Raw genomic sequence first — 21721 nt, forward strand, 5'->3', positions numbered from 1 at the left:
CTTTTTCCAGAGAAGGAAAGTGAAGAGGAAGGAATACCAAGATCACACAGTGAATCCTTCCAATTCTCAGTACAATCCACACTGAACCACTTTTAGAAATGAAGACACAACATAAATCAAAGGTGTCAAAGGGCCAAAACCCAATTCCTTAACTCCTGTGCTATGACCGTGGGTTGGCTTATCACAGAGTTATACCATGAGTATTGGCCAATATCCTATGACAGATACCAGGCTTCAGGGCTGGGGACTTTCAAACACAGACTCCTTATTCTTAAGAGTTCAGAAATCTTTGCATTCACAATGCATTCCATCCTCAGTTCACTCCCATGAGGTGTTGAGTAACTATTAATCACACTCATTTTCGTAAGGGAAATTGAGGCCTGGACTGGGGTCCCACAGCCCCTTATAGACAGAGCTGGGCCTGGAACCCAAGCACTACTGACTCCCAGCACAAAGTGCTTGCCACCAAATGCTTGATACAAAATAAAAGTGTTCTGTGATCTCTGGAGAGTAAGAAGGTATATCCAGGGATTTAACTCACCTCCTCCAAGCCCAAGAGAAGTGTATGTGTTGGGAACTTGGAAAATAATAATTGCTCACACATTTGTATAATACTTTACAGTTGACAAAGTACTTGACACATTCTCATTTGAACATCATAATAACTGGGCAAGGTAGGTACAATTATTTCCAATTTTCAGCTAAGGAAACTGAGGATCAGTAAAATTAAGTCATTTGTCCATGATTACAAAGCAATACAGTCCAAACTTGAATCTAACAGCCTTCATTCCAGGATTCCACCAGTGAGGACCCCACTGAGGTTGAAGAAATCAGCTCAGACCATTCCCAGACCACCCTGTTACAATCACTCTGGACACTAAAAGTGATTCAGCTTCTCTGGAATTCACTCTGAGTCCAGTGTAATGTGTATGAGTGCTCCTAAGCCACAAGGCCTGTGGGTATTCCTGAGAATTTCATCCCTCCTCTGTTTTCCATGGAATCAAGCTCCCTCAACTAATCTCTCAAGAACTTATTGAGGCATTAAGAAACATAAAAAAAAATACCATGGAAATCATCTGGTCCAGGCTTCTCAGCTTATACCTGGAGCAACCCAGGCTCAGGTTTGCCCAAGGTCACAAAGCTAGGAATTGACAAAGCTGGGATTCAAACCCAAGTATTGTCTTACATCAGAAGCCATTTAGTCCAAAAATAAATTAATGAGAATGAACCCTCCACCATTTACCAGATGAGTGATCATACTGCCTGGGCTGGAAACTTCCAATTCGAGGAAATCCCCTCTCCACCCAAGAGCCCCTTCTATTTTTAAGCTATATCTACTTGTTATGGGCCATTTCCTGAAATCATGCCTAAATCTGCTCTTTGCAATATCTTTTGCTCCTGGTTCTGCCTTCTGAGGTCAAGCATAAGATAATCAAGATATCAAATGTTTGTACATAGCTATCCTTTCCTACCTAAATCTTCTCTTCTTTAGGTTAAACATTCCCTGTTCCTTTAACTTCTCTTCATATGACATGGGTAACCTCTGAGATCACTGATGAAATGATAGGATCTAATATTCTTTTGGAGACCTTTTAAAAGAAGCTAGATTCACAGAATTTAAGATATGGAAGCTATCTAGTTCAACCCCATATATGAAAGAAATATTTGTGATATCATATCCAACAAATGGCATCTACCCTCTACTTGAAGGCCTCCATGAAGGGGTAGCTCATCTACTCTCAAGGTAACCCCTTCCACTTTTGGACAGTTCAAATGGTTAAAAAAAATTCTCTGATATTTTTGCCACTCTCATCCATTGCTCACATTTTGGAATTTTTATGCTTTAACACATTAATATCTGGGAAGTCACAATAATGGTGAGTGAAACAAGATGGATGTCCATTAAACTGCCCTTCTATTACTTTTGATTGTGTCCTCTGGAGCTGAGCCTCATGGCAAACATTCAAATATCCCCCCCTGCTACTTTTCTTCATACTAAATATCCACAGAACCTTCAAATGAAAGTCCAATTTGCTAAGATCCCAAGGCTCTTTTCATAGGAGGTGATTAATAAATACTTGTCACCCTAAGGGATAACATGGAGGAGGCCAGGGCTAATATCCCTCATGTGCCTTTTACAAGTCATGAATAAGTCTGGTCCTCAAGAAACCCATAATGTAAAAACAGTAGGCGTGGGAAAGGTCCAATTGAGAATAGCCATCAGTTACAGTTGAGTGATAAAATCTAATGTTGTTGCTATTTAATTGTTTCAGCTATATCTGACTCTTTGTGAACCCCCTTTGAGACTTTCTTGGCAAGTATTCAGGAGTAGTTTGCCATTTCCTTCCCCAACTCATTTAACAGATGAGGAAACTGAGGCAAATTGGATTAAGTGACTTTCAGAGGGTCACACAGCTATTAAGTGTGTGAGGCCAAATTTGAACTCAAAAAGATGAGTCTTTATCTTCCTCACTCGGGTCTGGCACTTTATCCACTGGACCACCTAGTTTCCCTGCACTCTAAGGTACTAGCTATAAAATATCGAAAGAACTTGAAAGAATGATCCCTGTGGTGATCAAAGCGAAGTGAGGGAGTGGGGAGGAAAGAAGGTGAGACTTGAACAACTGTATAAAGAAACAAAGGTGGATAACATTCTAGACATATATTAACACCCCTCCCTCCACTTAACACTCTACATGCCCTTAATTTTACTGATGTTTACAAACAAAACCTGCTTCTACATGGTATAATGAATGGGAGGAAGCCTGATGGGCAATCTGGAGATCTCATTTTATCCCTGACTCAGCCTCTAACTTGCCATATGACTTTAGACAAATCATTCTCCTCTCTAGACTTTGTGTAGTCTATAAAGTCCCTTCCTGCTCAAATATTTTGTGTCCTAAGGTCTGATCAGTATCTCATATTTTCAGTCTGGGATTGCCATATCAGGGTTTCAGTTGGAAAGACTGTTTTCAGTTTCTGGCTCAAAAGAGATGAGACAGAATATCAGTACCCCAACCCCATCTGCTTTAAGCCTGAGGCTTCTATCACTCCCTGGATCAAATATAAAAATTGTCTAATTTTTAATGCTTTCATCATCTGGCTCCTCCTACCTTTCCCATCTTCTTCTACCTTACTCAACTCCAAGTAGTCTCTCATTCAGTGACGCTGGCTCTCATTCAGTGACACCGGTCTTAACTGTTCCTTGCCTGTGACACTTTTATCTCTTCACTCCATTTTCACAGTGCATCACCTGTGCCTGGAATTCTTGCCCTACCTGACTTTACCTCCTGCTTCCTTCAAGTCACAGATAAAATTCCACCTTCTGCAAGAATTTTTTCCCCTTAATGGTAATTTCTCTCTGAAAGTCCCTCAAAATTTTCCTGTACATGTCTTATCTGTACACAGTAGTTTGTGTGCTATCTCTCACATTAAGCAGTTAGTTCCATGAGGGCAGAAATTGCTATTGTCTTTCTTTGTATTCCCAGTGCTGAGTACATAGGAGGTGATTAATAACTGCTTGTTGCCTGGCAAGCCTCAAAGAAGAGCCCCATGGGAGAGGTCAAGCAAACCTTCTTGGTGTCTCCTTCACAAGTTTTGAATAAACCTCCTCTATAAAACACAAAGCATGAAGTGAGTTCCTCAGTAAGATTCTCATCCCTCAGATCAATGTGGTTTCCTTCAAGGGTTTTAGGAACTGGATTAAACTTTCAAGTGAAGAGGGAGTGGGTCTGAGCCCCCAGATATCATGTGTGAGTAGAATAATAAAATTTCAATGTTGTACTCAATCTTAGGGATCATTTACCCTCATTATATAGATGTGGAAACAGAAATCCAGAAAGGAAAAGTACTTGCCCAAGGTGACATAGCAAGTTAATGACAAAGTCAGTCCAAAACCTAAATTCCTGTCTTTTTCCCAGCCCAGTACTCTTTCCATGACATAGTGATCTTATTTAGGGTCCCTCTCTTCATGTCTAGCCTCTGCTTTAGTTCATATACTCTCTAAAGGGCCCTATCCAAATTCCAGTGCATTTTCTCCACTAGTCATCCCCAGTTAGGTTTGCTCTTCATTCATTTATGTCCTAAAGTATAATCCAACCAGCCTTGGCCTTATGTCTCTATCAGCAGGATTTCTTTGCAGTAACAGTAGAAATTGAGTATTAGATGTGGCAAAGAGAAGGAGTAAATATCATCTCTAGAAACTTTCAATCCAAGGAAGAATGAAAACAGTTCAGGAATCTAGGAAGAGCAGAGCCCAGTCCCAAGCAAAGGACAAAATCTCAGAAGCCTGTTCTGCACCAGCATTCCCTGTCACCCCTCCCAAGGGGCACTGTATCAGTGACATCATCACCAGATGGCAGGCTCCCTGCCACACTAAATCTGAGATATATCCATCCCTTTTCTTTCCAGCCAACCAGTCATCCACCCACCAACCATCCAAATCTTTTGGCTCCCCCTTCTCTCTGCCCCCAAACCCTCCTCCAAACCTCCCTACTGGCTCCCCAGAGTCCCAGATGAATGTATAATAATGAAACTACCCTCTCCCATCTGTACAAAGCTCCCCAGTTTACAAAAAAAACATCTACATCCATGATTCTGCCTCTGGATCCTCACAGCAGTGCAATGAGACCTATAGAGAAGGTTCTATTCTCATTTTAGTAAAGGTGAGAAAACTGACATAGGTGTTATTTCCATTTTTGTAGAAGTTTAAAGAAACTGACAGTAAGTGATTTATCCAAAGAGATAAGCACTCAGAATTTCTGATTCCTTAAGGAATCTGCCATTTAGGGATCCACAAATTCAGAAATTTGTGCTGAAATTGATCTGTATTTAATAGTCTTAAAAGGTTGTTTTACTGAAGGGAAACTGTCTCTAAAAAAGGAGAACAACCCTATCCAAGATCACAGGAGCATGGGGCCTGGAGCCTGAACTAGAACCTGCCTCTTTTTCTATACTATTTCTACTATTACCACCAAATTCAGTGTAGTTGGTTGGGGTCTTAAATAAAACTCTCCTAGTTGTTGGGGTTATCTCCCTCCTCAAATTGTATTCATTTATATGTTTACCGGTTGTACAACCAAGGAAAACATGAACTCCCTTATGGTAAGGACAGTTTTTAAGCATCACAGAGAGATGATGCTTAATAAGTGTTTGTTGAATTAAATTGGGACTTGATATGCTATTGGCAGGATCCCCAGCTACATTCTCACAGGGATGACTGAGCAGGGCTCAGATAGTCTAGCAAACAGTCACCAGCCAGACTGGCAAGAGAGGTTCAACCGAGGATGGGCTGTTTAAATAAAAGAAAGTGAGAAGTGATTTCTGAAACATCGAAGAATGAATTACTAGGTACAATACATACACTTTTAGAAGTGGACTGCACCTTGGTTAGCATGATATTGTATTGAATTTAGAGTGAAACAAATTTTAAAAAAAAAATTGAGTGAATGGCAAACTAAAATAGACATTTAAAATGTTTTGCTGGGACTGCACGTGTATGATTGATAATACGGGGCTTCTCTTCTCAATGGGGGTGGGGAAGAATTTGGAACACAAACTTTAAAAAAGAATTAAATAAAAGAATAAATTAGTAGAATGAGAGGACTCGGATTTGAATCCTTGCTAGGTTATTGACTACCTGAAGCCCCTTAACCTCTATAAGCCTTATTTTCCTCCCCTGAGAAATAAAGTCATTGTATTTGATCACATCTAAAGTCTCTCCTAGTTCTAAATAGTTTCACTACTTAGTACAACCCCCTCCTTTTTAGGGACGAAGTACCAAGGTCAGAGCAGGGCCTGCCCCCCGGGGAGAGTAAGACTCCAACGCTGTTCTCCCGGCTCCTGGTTCACCCTCATGTCAGACCGACTTCCGACGGCTCTGGACCCGGTCGAAAGCGCTGCCGGAGGAGGTGGTGCTCCCAGGGGACGAGAAGCCGAGGTTCTCCCTCGCACCCAGGGCCAGCTGGTCGATCCGATAGGAAATGGAGCTGCAGAAGACGGGGTTGGAGTGACAGCTCGGAGGAGGGGTCTCGGGACGATTCTGGGGCTCCGGGGGACGGGCCGGAGAGGCTGGCGGAGGCCGCAGCGGCTTCAGCCGAGCCCCGGGGCCAGGGCCATGGGTGGGATCCGGGGACATCAGAGCGCGCCGGCGAGCCCCGTCCCGCGCGGGCCCCGAGGGGTCCCCCGGCCGGAGCTGGCGCAGCGAGGCCCGGCCCTCGGCGTCCCGACGCTCGTCCTCGGCGTTGAGGGTGAGGAAGCGCAGCACCACGAGGTTGAGGAAGGCGCCGATGACCGTCAGGCCCAGCAGGATGTAGAGGAAGCTGAAGGCCACGTAGGGGGGACGCTTGTGCAGGGCCTCGTCCCGCTGCAGCGCCACGAAGTCTCCGAAGCCGATGGTGGTGAGCGTGATGAAGCAGTAGTAGTAGGCATGGAAGAAGGTCCAGCCTTCGAAGTGGGAGAAGGCGGCGGCGCCCATGGCCAGCGTGCCCACGCAGGACAGCAGCCCCACCACCACCATGTTCTCGGTGGACACCTGCGTCTTGCGCAGCCCCGCGCAGCGCTTCAGACGCCGCAGCAGCCGTCGGACTAGTACATTCATGCGCTCGCCCAGGCTCTGGAAGGTGACCAGGGTCAGGGGGATGCCCAAGAGGGCATAGAACATGCAGAAGATCTTGCCCGCGTCCGTGCCTGGAGCTGCGTGGCCGTACCCTGCGGGAGGACAGAGGAAGCCCCAGCGTGACTTAGGGTTTGCCGAAGGGGAGTTAGGCGTGACGGGTGAAGAAGCAGAGGTGGGGGTGGGGGCAGGGGGGACTATCCGAGAGGGGATGTGTGGAGAGTGAGGCAAATCAGAGGAAGGGGAAGGAGACTTGGAGGTGAGGGTGCCCAGGTGCCACCCCATGAAGCCTTGAGTGACAGTACTGAAAAATGAACTTGTTTGGGAGTCACAACTAACCAGGGGGCTGGCTATCAGACCCTTCCCCTTAATAGGTGTGACTTGGGACATGTGTAAAACAAAAGGATGGGACCAAATCAAGTCCCTTCTAGCTCAAAAAGCCTCTTCTCCAACTAAAAGTGCTCTCACCACCCAAACTGTTCTAGAACACCTGTCTGACCTCTTCCTTTTTTTTTTCTTTAAATTTGTGTGACAACTGTATTAGACCAAAAGTTGAAGGACCTGTCATTTTCCCTCTTGATATCTCCATCATGAAACCCAGAGCCCTGAGCAAAGGAGGAGCTTAATACCTTATCTTTGAATTAAATTGAGAAGGGGGTAGGATCTGACTGGGAGACAGGGTGAATAGAGTGGGGGAGTGTGTGATTTGGCAGATAAAAGTATACAAAGAATAGCTAAGGATGTGCAGTAGTAGAGTATAAAAAGAAAATATTTTTCTAGTGTCATTGTACTTTCATATAAATTCGTTGACCTTTCACAGTTCTAGTGTCTATAGATGTCCTTCCCACCCCATTCCCACTCCGTGTCTAACTCATCTTACAGAGAATAAAACAAAATCGGTAAAAGCAATTACTTCAAGGTTCCTTTTGGCCTGGATAGTTGGTTCCCAAGACAGCAGAGTCCTTGGAGGGCCAGATGCCAGCAGGAACATCAGCAAAGTCTAGTGTCCACCTAAGCTAAGACAGAGGGGTCTTGGGGTCTCCATCATTTCATCTGGGGCCACTCTTCGTTTATCTCTTTCCTAATACCCTAACTAGGTTCTATTATTTTGACACTCAACACTCGACACTCAACACACACACACACTAATTGATGATCATGTTTGTCTTGCATTCTGGAAGAAGACCATGATATCAGGGAGGCAATGCCATGACAAGCACATGAATTAGATTTGAGTGAGAGGGTTATGTGCTATGTCATCAGCCTCATTGTCTCCTCCAAAGCCATCTGAGTTCAGTGGTCATATATAAATCAGGACAATTGGAGATGGCCCCAAGTGGGATGTAATCAGGGTTAAGTGACTTGCCCAAGGTCACACAGCTGATATGTGTCAAGTGTCTGAGGTAAAATTTGAACTCATGTCCTCCTGACTCCAAGGGCAATGCTCTATCCACTGTACCACCTAGCTGCCCTAACACACACACACACACACAGAGAGAGAGAGAGAGAGAGAGAGAGAGAGAGAGAGAGAGAGAGAGAGACTCAGGATCTCAAATATTAAGGGCAGAGCAAAGATTGGGTATTTAGAAGGTGGAGATAAGCCAGTGAGGAAAGCCAATGACCATGATCAAGGTGAGAGAGAGAGCCACGGGAATGGACAGAAAAGGACAGGCAATGTTACAGGCAAAGAACAAAGTCTTAGGTAGAAAAAGCTCTGAAATTAGAATCAGAAGACCTTGTTGATTCACATACCAGTTATTGTTGCTCTGGATAAAAAAAAATAATTTCTCTCTTTAGGTCTGTTTCCTCCTTTGTAAAAATAGGGCTTTCAACCAGATTGTCCTCCCCGACTTTAGTATCCTATTATTCTGCCCAGGGTTTCAAGAACAAGTTTTCAGAGTCCTAATCCTCAGAAAGATTTTTAAACTCAGGGAGAGGAAAAAAAAAAGGAAAGCAAAACAGACTGACAAGGTGCATCTGCGGGCTGAAGGTGGAAGATTGCTCAGAAAGAAAGAGGAAAGAAGACGGTAACTGACTTTACTGGCTGGGGTCCAAAGTAAGACCCCAGGCTTCGGGGGCTGCCCTTAAAAGGAAACTTTCTCCAAGCAATAGGTTGGAGAGAGGCTAGAGGAGGCAGGGTTTCCAGGGCTGAAGGGAGGAGAGGTGCCACCCTCCTGCAGGGCTCTAATGAAAGTTTTCCACCTTCCACCACCCCCACTTGGAGCCAACTACCCCAGTCAATTCCAAGTGACTGAATCCTCATCCTGGGCTGAATTGGGCTTCCCCGGTGTCCATAGCAATAAAGTTACAAGGGTGCCCGTCTTAGCCCGGTGAAAGGAAAGACGCTAAGAGACGAGGACAAGCCGCTGGAGGGATGAAAGTAATGATCTGGTACCTCCCCCCTCAATCAAAACAAAAATCAACCCACTCCTACAGGAGACGTAGTATTTAGCACTGATGGGAAACTTGGTGTTCCTTTTAGTGTGATCCCTTCATTTTGAGAAGAAAATAGATTCAGTCGGGAAACGACTGGTCTAAGGCTACACATTTGCTAAGTGGTAGAGTCAGCCTTGGACCCCGGGCCTTCCGACGTCGGCTAAGCCAACGGGCGTTGGGTCCGAGATCTGCAGATAGTTTCCGACACTCGGGCCTCCAACGTCACCCTCCTCCCGGGCCAACTCCTACTCCAGCGGCTTTGGGCCGGGGACAGAGGTGGGGGCGCCCGGCTCCTGAGGGTGGAGAGAGCGGGGGCTGCGGGGCTGCGCTCACCGATGGTAGTAATGACCGTGATGGCAAAGTAGAAGGAGCCGGCGAACTTCCACTGGCGGCCGGCCCGGTGCGGCTCCGCCTGCAGAACCAGGCGCTCCAGTTCGCGGTAGTCCTCGGGCGAGAAGCGGTATTTCCTGCGGAATTCGCTGCGCTTCTGCTCCAGGAGCCGCTTCCGAGAGCTCTCCGACTCCGACTCCAGCGCGTCGAACACCGCGGCGCCCACCAGGAGATAGGAAAAGGTGCAGAGGATGAGGGACGCGGTGCGCACGTTCTGCCTCTTCATGGCCAGCTGAGTCTGGAGCCCGAGCCAGGGTGCAGACCGTCTCACCTAGGCAGGCTCATGGCCCGGGGGGCGGAGGCTCCCTGCCCCCTCACAATCGCCCCACCACCCCTAGGCACCCCTCCGCTTGGCTCAAGTGGCTGAGGGATGGGACCCCGGCTCTAGCCTGCCCCCAGTGGCCCCTAGCTCCCTGCCCGCGCCGGCCAAGCCTCGGCTCAGCGGCCATGCACCGCCCGAGCCCCGACGGCAGCACTGAGGTGCAGAGCCCGGGACAGCTCCTGGCTCCCGGGGCCGGATCCGCCGGGGTGCCTCCCCCCAACCACCGCAGCTATCTCCGAGGCGGGGCTGCTCCTGGATCTGTGTTCTACTGGCTATCCCGCCAGCTGCTCGCTCCTCCCTCTCCAGCTGCTCCCAGACCCAGTTAGCTGGAGATCGCATGATGGAGAAGGATGTGAAGGGACTTTAGAGCCCTCAGTCTTAGAAAGAAGGAAAGACACCTAGAAGGGAAGTGGGTGGGGACTTGTCCAATGTCACTTAGAAAGCCAGACCAGACTAGAACTCAGGTCTTCTGATCCTCAGTCCGCTGTGGGCATGGATTGTGGGTATCCCCCCCCCCCTTAGAAACACTGAAAAGTTAAACTGGGAAGAGCCAGAAAAGGGGGTGCTAAGTTAAGCGTCTAAGTACCTTTCGGGGCAACTGGACTGTCTCGTTGGGGAACAGAAGCTTCTAACTAGACTGCTTAGCTGGGAAAAGGCTGTTGATGCCTTCCCTTAGGGGTAGCCGGTGAAATGGGGGCAGAGGATGCATTCACTTGTTCATCTCCTCACTAGTCAGTCCCTGTTTTCAGTTCCTTAATGTCATCACCTCGGAACTAATTCTGCCTCAGACTGAGACATCTGGCAAGCAGGTATTCATTCTCCCACCTGCTAAGACCCTCCAGCTTTCCTCAGGCTGGACCGTATGGTCCTTTTTTCCCAGCTCCAGCCTGTGGGAAGGAAGACCCAAAGCGACCCCTCTACTTTTGCCCTTGATCCCCCATTTCCTCCTTGCTCTTTCACCAGCTTACCTTGATCTCCCTCCCTCCCCCCAACTCCTACCCATTCCCTCTACTTTTCAATCTCTCCTTATCTACTGGCTCCTTCCTACTATCTACAAACATGTTCAAAGCTCCAACATTCTTAGGAAAATTCACTTGACCCTACTATTCTTTCAAGCTATTGCCCATTATTCTAATATCTATCACAACCCAACTTAATAGGGAAAAAAACTACCTACTCTCCTTGTTTCATTTCTTCTCCTCTCATTTCACAACCCTTTCAGCAATCATCTGAAGCTTTCCTCTCCCAGTTACCAGTGATCTCTTTTGTTTGTTTTGACTTTTACAAGGAATGAGGTTAAGTGACTTGCCCAAGGTCACACAGCTAGGTCATTATTAAGTGTTTGAGGTCAAATTTGAACTCAAGTCCTCTTGACCATAGGGCCCATGCTCTATTCACCTAACTGCCCACTGGTGATCTCTTGAATGCCAAATCCAAATGACTATCCTCTCAATCATCCTTCTTGACCTCTCTGCACAGCTGGACACTGCTGATCACTCTCTCTTTCCTCTGAGTCTACCTAACATCCTTACATTATTCTCTCTTGTTTCTCTAACATTCCTGACCACTCTTTTTTTTTTTAGTTTTTGCAAGGCAAATGGGGTTAAGTGGCTTGCCCAAGGCCACACAGCTAGGTAATTTTTAAGTGTCTGAGGCTGTCCTGACACTCTTTGGTCTTCTTTGTTGAATTATCACACATATTCCACTCTAAGTATAGGTATACCCCAGGACTTTGTCCTAGGTCTTCTATTGTCTATGAAATCAGTTGTCAAATCTTATCGATTCTACCACTACAATATCTCTTTTTATTATTTTTTTCAGTCGATGAAGATCTGCCTTCTCTTCTTCCCACCTCATACCTATAGCCCAAACTCAGAAAGAAAAATAAAACCTTTGTTAAAAACATTGATAGTCAAACAAAACAAATTCCTACATTGGCCATGTCCAATTATAAGTGTATATGAGTATACACATACAGAACACACTTGTGCAATAAGTGTATTTGCCTCAATCTGCACTCTAATGGGAGGTGAGCAGGATGCTTCTGGCATCTTGGTTAACCATTGTGTTGAAGTTGGAGTTCCTAAATTGTCTATAATATTGTTATTGTATATTTCATCCTCCTAGTTCTGCTCACTTCACCCTGCATCTGTTCATTCAAGTCTTCCCAGATTTCTCTGAAATCATTACCTTCATCTTATAGTACAACAATGTTCCATTGCATTTTATTACCATACTTTACTCAATTATTTCCCCATCAATTGAGGAATGACTGAACAAATTCTAGTTTCCAAATTTTTGTTAACAAGACAGGAATTACTATAAATATATAAATACCTTTGAGTCTTTTCTTAGATCTCTTTAGGGTACAGATCTAGTAGTGGTATTGTGGGTCAAAGGGCATGCTCAGTTTAATCTATTTTTGGACATAGTTTCAAATTACTTTCCAAACTAGCTGGACCAGTTCACAGTTCCACCAACCATGCATTAATATATCAATCAGTTCTTCCTTGTATTCATCTCTTCTCCATGCTCACACCACAACCACCCTAACTTGTGTTTTCATCACTTCTTATTTGAATGACTAGTGTCCCTGCCTTGAGTTCTTCCTATCTTCAAACCATCCTCCATCAGACTGCTAAAATAATATTCTTTTAGCAGAAGTCTAACAACATTAGTCCCTGCTCAAATAGTTCCAGTAAACTCATTTATCCCTTTAAAAATTTTGTTTCCCCCAACTGTGTGTCAAAAAAAATTTTTAACAGTTTTAAAAATGTTTTGAGTTCCAATCCTATCTTTCCCTTTCTCTCTTCCCTCCCTCCTCCCAGAAATAGTAAGCACTCTTGAATAAAATACAAACTCCTTTATTTGACTTTCAAAACTCTTCTCATCTGGTTCTGGCCTACTTTGTATTCTAGATTCCAGTCAAGCTGAGCTATTTGCTCCTTCTTCATACAGACCACTCCATTTACCTTTGCACAGGCTGTCTCTTGATCTTATAAGATAGGGATTAAATTGCTTGCCTTCTCAAGGAGGCAGGAGGGGAAAGAGGGATGAAGAGAATTTGGAACTCAATATTTTAAAACCCAATATAAAATTTTTAGTTTACATGTAATGGGGGGGGGGGGGTTGAAATAAAGACAAAAGAAAAAAAGGTACTTTGATACCTCTGCCTGGCCAAATGCTTAAGCTCTTTCAAGGCTTAGCCCAAGCATCACAAGAAGCTTATGGTGCTTCTTACATTTGTCATGTGTTCCCTCCCCTATTTCTTTCTTCGAGACTATTGGAATTAAATCACTTGCCCAGCTAGTAAAAGTGTCTGACACTAGATTTGAACATTTCCTCCTAACTTGAGGGCCAGTGCTCTATCCACTCTGCCACTGCCCTTACTTCCCCTATTTCTATGAATTTACTTTTTTCTTTATCTGTGTTCATACTATTTCCCCTTTCGCAATAAAATGTAAGTTCCTTGAGGGAAGACACTCTCTTTCTAACTGTAAATCTGGTGCCTAGCACTGTAGCTGAAATAAAGTACAAGTAATAAATATTTGTTGGGGGTGGCTAGGTGGCGTAGTGGATAAAGCACTGGCCCTGGAGTCAGGAGTACCTGGGTTCAAATCAGGTCTCAGACACTTAATAATTACCTAGCTGTGTGACCTTGGGCAAGCCACTTAACCCCATTTGCCTTGCAAAAAAACTAAAAATAAATAAATAGATAGATAGATAGATAGTATTTGTTGAATGAATGATGCCAAACTCAGTGGCTCTCTTTTGATTTAAGGTTGGAAAGGGTCATTCCATCTCCTCCTTTACATATGAGGAAACTGAGTCTCAAACTGAGAAAATGTCCTAAGTCACACAACTAGTATGTGGCAGAGCTGTAATTGAAACCCAGGTCTCCAGATTCCAACTCCAGGGCTAAAAGAGATATCATGAGGTACCTAGGCCAGTCTGATTCTGAGCACAAAGTCCATTTACAACATCCATCAAACCCTTTCATTGAAGACCTCCAGAGATGAAGGGCTCAGAGCCTCACAAGGTAGACCCTAAGAGTTCCCTTTTACTTAGTTGTTTCTTGCATTACTCAAGGATTTTCCTTCAAACTTTCCAGGCTTTTTTTTTGACAATATCATCAAGTCAGAATCTTCAACTCCCACTTCTCCCTTCAGAAAAGTCCAGTCAGGTTGGGAGCTTATCCCTGTCCAGAAAAGTTGCTGAGGCCAGGTTCAGGTCCTGGGCTCCTGATCAGGAAATGTAGAGAGCCTAAGAAAAACAGGGAGGTCCCTATTGATATTTAGTGATGTGAATAGGAGTTAAGACATTTTTCCCCAGTTAAGAAGGGGTATTTGATCTGAGTGTGCACATTACCATTGCATAGTAGACATATGGTATGGGGGAAAGAAGAAGGACTTCTTTTAGAATCAAAGGATGTAGAGTGACTATAACTCAGATTCAACTGTGAGAGCCTGGGTAAGTTATATATTGTGGGATTCTGTTGTTATTGTTCAGTCATTTTCAGTCATACCTTTTCTTGAATATTATTTGAGGTTGTCTTGGCAAAGATACTGGAGTTGGCTATATCCTTCTCCAGTTCATTTTACAGATGAAGAGACTGAGGCAAACAGGATTGAGTGACCTGCCCAGGATCACACTATTAAGTGTTTGAGGCCATGGTTGAACACAGGAAAATGAGTACTCCTGATTCCAGACCCAGTGCTCTGCTCACTATAGCACCACCCAGCTGCCCTCTAGGATTCCCTAAAGTAAATATACCTATGATTAAGAATTGGGGGTGAGGGGGTAGAGGCTGGGGGAGAGATTTAAATACAGCAACATCACTTCTCTGGCTTCTCTCCCTCCAGAATGTGACAAAGAAATACCATTAGATTTTAAGTCAAAGATCTGGCCTGGGTTACATTCTGCCATATACCTCTCATGTATGCTTAGGTAAGTTAGTTAACAACTTTGAGCCTCAGTTTCCTATCTGTAAAATGAAGGAGTCAGACCGAATTGTTTCTAAGGTCCCTGCCAGACATAAAAACTTCAGATTCTTTACTTTTCCTAAGACTTCTCCTGCAAAAGCTCTTTTCTTCTCTCTAATTCTGCCTCCTCCTCTTGTAAGGATGGAACCACGTCTTTACAAACAGCTAAGTAGCCACTTATGGGGCCAGAGTTCTTGGACTCCATTTCCTGACCCTTTGCACAGCCTAGAACAAAGAGAGATCTAGCAGGGAGGCAGTCAGGTCGGGTCGGGCTGCTTGCTGACTTTGCCTTACATTTGGCATTTTCTGCTCAGCAACTCTATTTTAAGCCTGAGAAGTGTGGGGTGTTTTTTTTTTTCTCAGCTTGGAAAAATTTCAGCTGAGCAGTCGCCAGGCCCCAAGCTTCTAGCAGTACTCAGAGTCCCCCCTCCCTCTCCCTTCTCCAACTTCCTCAGTCTTCTCCCACAATTTCTTCCCTCCCACAAGGGCCCTGAGACAAAACCAGGGAGGTGGAGAGCTTAGAGGGTTCCATCACGCCATGGTCCCTGGATCACCAGCTCTGTTGGGTTATATGGGACCTTGAATCTGACCTTTCCTGAGCCACAAATTTATATAGCTCGTACTATATATGCACAAAAATGCTGCAAGAAACTTCCTTCCAAAGCTGCTTCATATCCATTATCTCATCTGAGAGACAACTTAGGATAGTAGATAAAGTACTGGACTCAGAATCAGAATCTGAATTTGAATCCTGCCTCAGACATTTAATAGCTGTGTGATGATCTATAAGGTCCTTTCCAGGAGAAATCTACAGTCCTATGATCATGTGTTTCTTATGTCAACCTTAGGCAGGAAAGAGTGGGACAAGATTTGTAATCTCCATTTAAAATGGAAAAAATAAAGTTCAGAGAAGTAGTGATGTGTCTAAGGTCATATAGCTACCTAGTATTTTAAGACATTTCAAATGGATGAGGAGGAGGAGGAGGAGAATGATGATGATGATGATGATGATGATGATTTCCCATAGGTCCTGACTTCTTGCTCCTTTGGCATTAAGAGCAGTAGGTAGAGGTAGGTGATGTAGTGAATAGGACTAGTGTAGTGACATCAGGAGAACCTAAATTTCAAACCTCCTTTAGACATTTACTAGCTGTATAATTTTGGACCTCAGTGTCCTCATCCATAAAATGGGGATAACAGTCTTTCAAGGTTGTGAGGATCAAATGAGATAAGATGTAACGTGTTTTGAAACAAATGAAATACAATATAAATATTAGCTATTGGATATTATTACTTGCCTAGAAATCTCTCTAAATAAGAGTAATAGGAAAGAAAAACAATAAACTGAGAGTAATGAGACTTGAATTCAAGCCTGAGTTTCAAGATGGGCTAGATATGTGTTCTAGCTAGATGATACGTCATTTCCTTTCTCTATCTAAAATCTTCATCTTAACAATGGAAATAATCATTCTTGCCAGTGGTGGTGAAGAGCTTACAAAGAGTCATCAAAATGTGAGCCCCTATTACCTTGAAATACTTCAAAAATCAAAGTGTACATTAATGTGAGTGTGCCCTCTACTAACACAAATTACAGCTTCTGATGATTCTGTGAGTTTCTGTGGTCATCCCTCAGTACTGGATTTTCATAATGAATTAGGCTTTTACTTAGGTGATGGAATTGGAAATTGAGGAAATGCCTCAAACTGAGGTTTTAATGCCACTATGTCAGGAAGTTTAAAATATGTTCCTAGTACAGGGAAAGGGAGCAGGGATGTCAGTTTTGACTAAACAGACCCTTGCAGGCCCCCTTCTCTTCTCACCCTAGCTCAGACTGAAGGCTCCTGAAAAAAACTAGAAACTGTCCAAGGGGAGAGGGTTATGCTCTGCTTCCTCTGGCACAGCCTGGTGAGAGGCCTGGCTAAAAAATTCAAAAGCTCAGCTGGGTTTCCATCAACCCTCATGTTTATTCAAAATAACTCAAACTGATCTCTCCAGGGAACTGCCTATCCCAAATGGATAAGGAGTGATAAGGTGCTAATGAGACATAGAACTAGGGCCACTGTTGGGTTATTTCTTCTTAGTTATGCATTTATTTTGACTTCAGACTGAAATGTCCCAGTTCACAGTTTTCCTCCCCAGGCAAATCCTTTGGAGGGAGGGCATGTGACTGGTGCTGAGATTAGGACAATTGGGACCAAGGTGACCATCATGACTCCTATAGGATTGATCCTTGGAACAGAACTTTAGAGCTGGAAGAGACCTCAAAAGAGCTGGAAGGGACCTTCACTTTACATAGAGGAAATGGAGATAAAGGAAGCTAGGGAAGTGATTTGCTCCAGCTTACATAAGTGGCAAGTAGCAAAGCTGAGTTCAGAGTTTTTTGTTCTTTATAAAGAGTAAAACTAGTTCTTTTAAACATTTCCTATTCAATATACCATATTCTAGGGGGGGGTTTGGGGGGGTTTTTTGGTTTTTGTTTTTTGTTTTTGCTAGGCAATGGGGTTAAAGTGGCTTGCCCAAGGCCGCACAGCTAGGTAATTATTAAGTGTCTGAGGAGGCATTTGAACTCAGGTACTCCTGACTCCAGGGCTGGTGCTCTATCCACTGCGCCACCTAACTGCCCCCAATACACCATATCCTGATTGAGTGTGAGAACGTTACAATCAGAAGGGACCTCAAAACAAGAATATCAGAGCTAGAAGGAACCTTAAAGGTCATCCCATTTTAAAAGTGAGGAGCCTAGGTGGTACAGTGGATAGAGCACCAGCCCTGGAGTCAGGACTATCTGAGTTCAAATCCAACCTCAGACATTTAATAATTACCTAGCTGTGCGACCTTGGGCAAGCCACTTAACCTCATTTGCCTTGCAAAAACTTAAAAATAAATAATTAAATGAATGAATGAATGGATAGATAGATAAATAAATAAATAAAAGTGAGGAGAGACTGAGACCAGAGAATGAGGGACTTATCCTGTTCAAGATCCTGTAATGAGTCAGCAGCAGAGCTGGGAAAGGGCTTAGATCTTCAGACTTTCACACTAAAGTTTACCTGTAAAATCGAGATGATATATATTGGTATCCCTAACCTCCCAAGATCTATTCTTTTTTTAAATGTTATTTTATTTTTTCAATTACATGCAAAGATAATTTTCAACTTTCATCTTTTTATAAGCTTTTGAGTTTCATATTTTTCTGCCTTTCTCCCTTCCCTCCTCTTGACAGTCAGTAATCTGAAATAGGATAGATTTATAATCATGTTTAACATATTTCCATATCAGTCATGTTGTGAAAGAAGAATCAGAATTAAAGGGGGAGAACATGAGATAAAAAAGGGGAAAAATATAAAACAAGTTTTAAAAAGTGAAAATAGTATGCTTTGTTCTACATTCGGATTCTATAGTTCTTTGGATGTGTATGGTATTTTCCTACCCAAGTCCTTTAGAATTGTTCTTGTTCCTTAAACTGGGAAGTGAAGCTAAGTCTATAATGTTTGATCATCAAGAATGTTGTTGTTAATGTGTACAATGTTCTCCTGGTGTTGCTCCCTTCACCCAGCATCAGTTCATGAAAGTCTTTCTAGGCTTTGCTGAAGTCCAGCTGCTCTTGATTTCTTGCAGAACAATAAAATTTCATCATTTTCATATACCACAGATTGTTCACATATTCCCCAACTGATGGGCATTCCCTCAATTTCCAATCCAAGATTTATTCTCGAGATTACTTTGTAGAACTTTAATCATCCACATACAAATTTTAGTTTTTCAATAGAATGTAAGTTTCTTACCTTTTTATCTTGAGCTTAGCACAATTTCTTGGCACATAGTAGATGCTTAATGTTTCTTGAATTAACAGAGTAAAAGTAGTGAAGGAAGGAAACATTAATTAAGCACTTACTATATATACTAAGCACTGTGCTAAATACTTAACAAATAACTTATTTGATCCTTGGTGCTATTAATGCCATCGGAGAAACTGAGACAGGCCAAAGTTAATTGACTTGCCCAGAATCACACAGCTAACTAGTGTCTTAGACTGGATTTGAATTCAAGTCTTCCTGACCCCATATCCAGGACTCTAATCATGATGCCACTTACCTTCCCTAAATTATAAACCTCTAAAGAAATGTTAGTGACTATAATGTAACATGAATGTTAAATTTTTCATTAAAACTACGATGGCAATGAGGAAATTAGGTTCAAGATATACTGGAAAAATTTGAGATCATGTGAGTCTCATCCTGAATAGAATGGGTCTTTCTGATCCTGAATGAGTAAGGTGATCATTCTACTCAGCTGCTGGTTAGCATGAATCCAAGATTTCTTTCTCTTCTAGGATCTGTTCCTGTTTGACATCTTTTCTCTTGGCTCCATGGCACTGAGGCATCAGTATGGTTTAGAATTTGTAGAATTTATTTTGGTTTTTTTGCAAGGCAGTAGGGTTAAGTGGGGTTAAATTAAGCTAGGTAATTATTAAGTGTCTGAAGTTGGATTTGAACTCAGGTCCTCCTGACTCCAGGGCCAGTGCTCTATCCACTGAGCCACTTAGCTGCCCCCATCAGTATGGTTTAAGCCTCCTGCTTATCCTAGAGAATTAATAATGAATCAAAAGACTGTGTGATGGAGTGGAAAGTACTCAGGACCTGGAGTTGGGAAACCTGGATTTGAGTAGTGCTTCTACCACTCACCCAGCCTCACTTCTGATGCTCTAATGTCTCTCCCAGTTCCAGATTCCATGATCTTTTTTTCTAAACCTGCAAAATCTCATATTATTGGTCCTTTGCAAGGAGCTCAGATAACTCCATCTGCTTAGTCTCATTTGTTCTCATAAGCATGCCTATGAAAGAAGAGGGACTAAAGATATGTGGAGGAAAAAGTTGGGAATCTTTTTCCAATTAAGAGAGGAGAGACTAAAACTACCAAAAGATATGTTATACTATCTATATTATCTAGACAGATAAAAAAATTATCTTCTATGGTGGTTTCAATATTGATACTGATGATGTTGATAAAGATACTTTGTGATTTAATTAGCACTTTACAGATACTATCTTTGTTTTAATCTCATTACAACCCCAGGAGGTAAATGGTATTATTAATCCCGTTTGACAGTTGAAGTAACTGAGGACAAGAGAGTTTAAGTGCCTTGTCTGGGGTCATACAGTTGGAAAGCATCTGGAGCTGGATTTGAACCCAGGTCTTCCTGATTCTAGATCTACTTTTCTATCCACTGTAATAATTAGCTTGCTTTAAAGCATTTCTCTTGCTCTTATGAATATCTCATCTCAAAGTTATAGGTGAGGAGGAAAGGGAAAATGGGAAGGAGAAGGAAGCAGCTAGGTGGCACAATGGATAGAGCACCAGACTCAAAGTCAGGGGAACCTGAATTCAGATCTGACCTTAGAGGCTTACTAGCTCTGGGATCCTAAGCAAGTCACTTAGCCCCCAATTGCCACCCCTCAAAATCACATTTATAATCTCGATTGATCCTCAAACACCCTGGTAGAAAATTTAGTACATGCTTCTATCCCCATTTTACAAATTGACACACAAAGTATCATAGATCTAAGGTTGGAAGGGGCCTTAGAAGTCATCTAGGTCAAGCTCCCTCATTTTGCAGATATAGACATTAAGATCTAAGCAGATTAAGTGACTTGTATAAGGTTATGCAGGAAGTAAATATAAGAGCTGAGATTTGAACCCCAGATGTCTTTCCACCATTGCTTTGAATACAGTAGAGAGATGAGAATCAAAGTACAAAAAATAAGGTACACAATTTATTTCCTTCTTGAAAATATTAACTATATATTTATAGCCTTTGCCTTTTTCCACCACCCCCCCATGGGAATGGGGAAGGAGCACAGAGATCAATTCATGATACACAAAATAGAACTTTATTCTGAAAACTATCTCTTTCAGACTTGAAAAGGGTCTGAGCAAAATTATCTCTGTTAATAACAATAATAACTTAATTTTGATGCACCCTATGGTTATTAAAGTCAGTAATATTACCTGAACTTCCCAAGGACTGATGCTATTATGCCCATTTTACAGATGAGAAAATGAGACCTAGAGAGAAATGATTTGTCCAGTTTCCCACAATCAAGTGAATCCAGGGACTCAAAACCAAGTTTCCTGATTTCAAGTGCAGTGTTTCTACTTTTATCTGCTGTCCCTATCAAAATGAGAAAATCCATCGCTTCTTGGCCTTTTGGCTAAGATCAAGTATAGTATCAAAATGAGAAAATCCACAGAATTGTTCCCCTTCTCTGACCTTTTTGATTTTATATCCTTTGATCCCATCTTCTCTTGGCCTCTGTTTCCAGCCTGAAGAGACCTAATTCAACCTCATCAGAATTGACACATGATTGACTTTTACGGGTGGACAATGATTCATTTGCCTGAGCATGCCTTGATTCTAGCTCTGGAAATGTTTATCATTGTATTATCATTGAGAGGCTCAGGAGTTTCCTAGGTACCCATCTCAAACTCTATGTTTACCATCAATAAAACGGACATTGCAAGATGCCTCCATCCTGGGGCAAATCTGAAACAGTCATTGCATAGAAGAGCACCTGTCAGTTAGAAGCCCTCCTATGATTTGGGAAAGAAATACAAGGCTGCATTATATTTGCCTAGATTTGGAGTCTTACCAAGAGATCAAACCATATCACAACTTCTCCATGCTTCTCATCTTACATGGTTCTTACCCATGTTTTCCCATAAATCCCCCAAAGGGGATCTATCTAATGTGCTAGAATCCTCAAACTGTTTCTACATTGCCATGTTGATGTTGATGCTATTTTCTATGGGACTTATTATACTATGTGAATTGTGTATGATTGGAAGGGGGTGGGGCAGAGCCAAGATGATGGAGTGAAGGGAGGAAATCCCAGAAGCTCTTCCCCAGACCACTTCAAAGGCCTTTAAATTATGACTCTCTCCAAATTCTACAGTGACGGAACCCAAAGAAAGACTGAG

General features: G+C 43.1%; 1 protein-coding gene and 1 pseudogene across 1 annotated transcript; one reads left to right on the forward strand and one right to left on the reverse strand.

The window, feature by feature from the left end:
- Positions 1 to 344: 344 nt before the first annotated feature.
- KCNK15 (potassium two pore domain channel subfamily K member 15) lies at positions 345 to 9665 on the reverse strand. Its single transcript, XM_074210121.1, has 2 exons — positions 9383 to 9665; positions 345 to 6708 (listed from the first exon to the last, which is right to left on the reverse strand). The coding sequence occupies exons 1-2, from the start codon at positions 9663 to 9665 to the stop codon at positions 5858 to 5860; spliced, it is 1134 nt and encodes a 377-aa protein (XP_074066222.1). The 3' UTR covers positions 345 to 5857.
- Positions 9666 to 20935: 11270 nt separating this feature from the next.
- LOC141510780 (U2 spliceosomal RNA) lies at positions 20936 to 21082 on the forward strand (annotated as a pseudogene).
- The last annotated feature ends 639 nt before the right edge of the window (positions 21083 to 21721 follow it).

The sequence above is a fragment of the Macrotis lagotis genome, chromosome 1, assembly GCF_037893015.1.
Source record: "Macrotis lagotis isolate mMagLag1 chromosome 1, bilby.v1.9.chrom.fasta, whole genome shotgun sequence".
NCBI classification, from domain to species: Eukaryota; Metazoa; Chordata; class Mammalia; order Peramelemorphia; family Peramelidae; genus Macrotis; species Macrotis lagotis.

Bases quoted from the DNA above. Each gene is read 5' to 3' on its own strand.
- KCNK15 (XM_074210121.1), bottom strand. From the start codon at position 9,665: ATGAAGAGGCAGAACGTGCGCACCGCGTCCCTCATCCTCTGCACCTTT. The intron at 6,709-9,382 runs GTGAGCGCAGCC...GTCCTCCCGCAG, and splicing joins CACGGTCATTACTACCATCG to GGTACGGCCACGCAGCTCCA.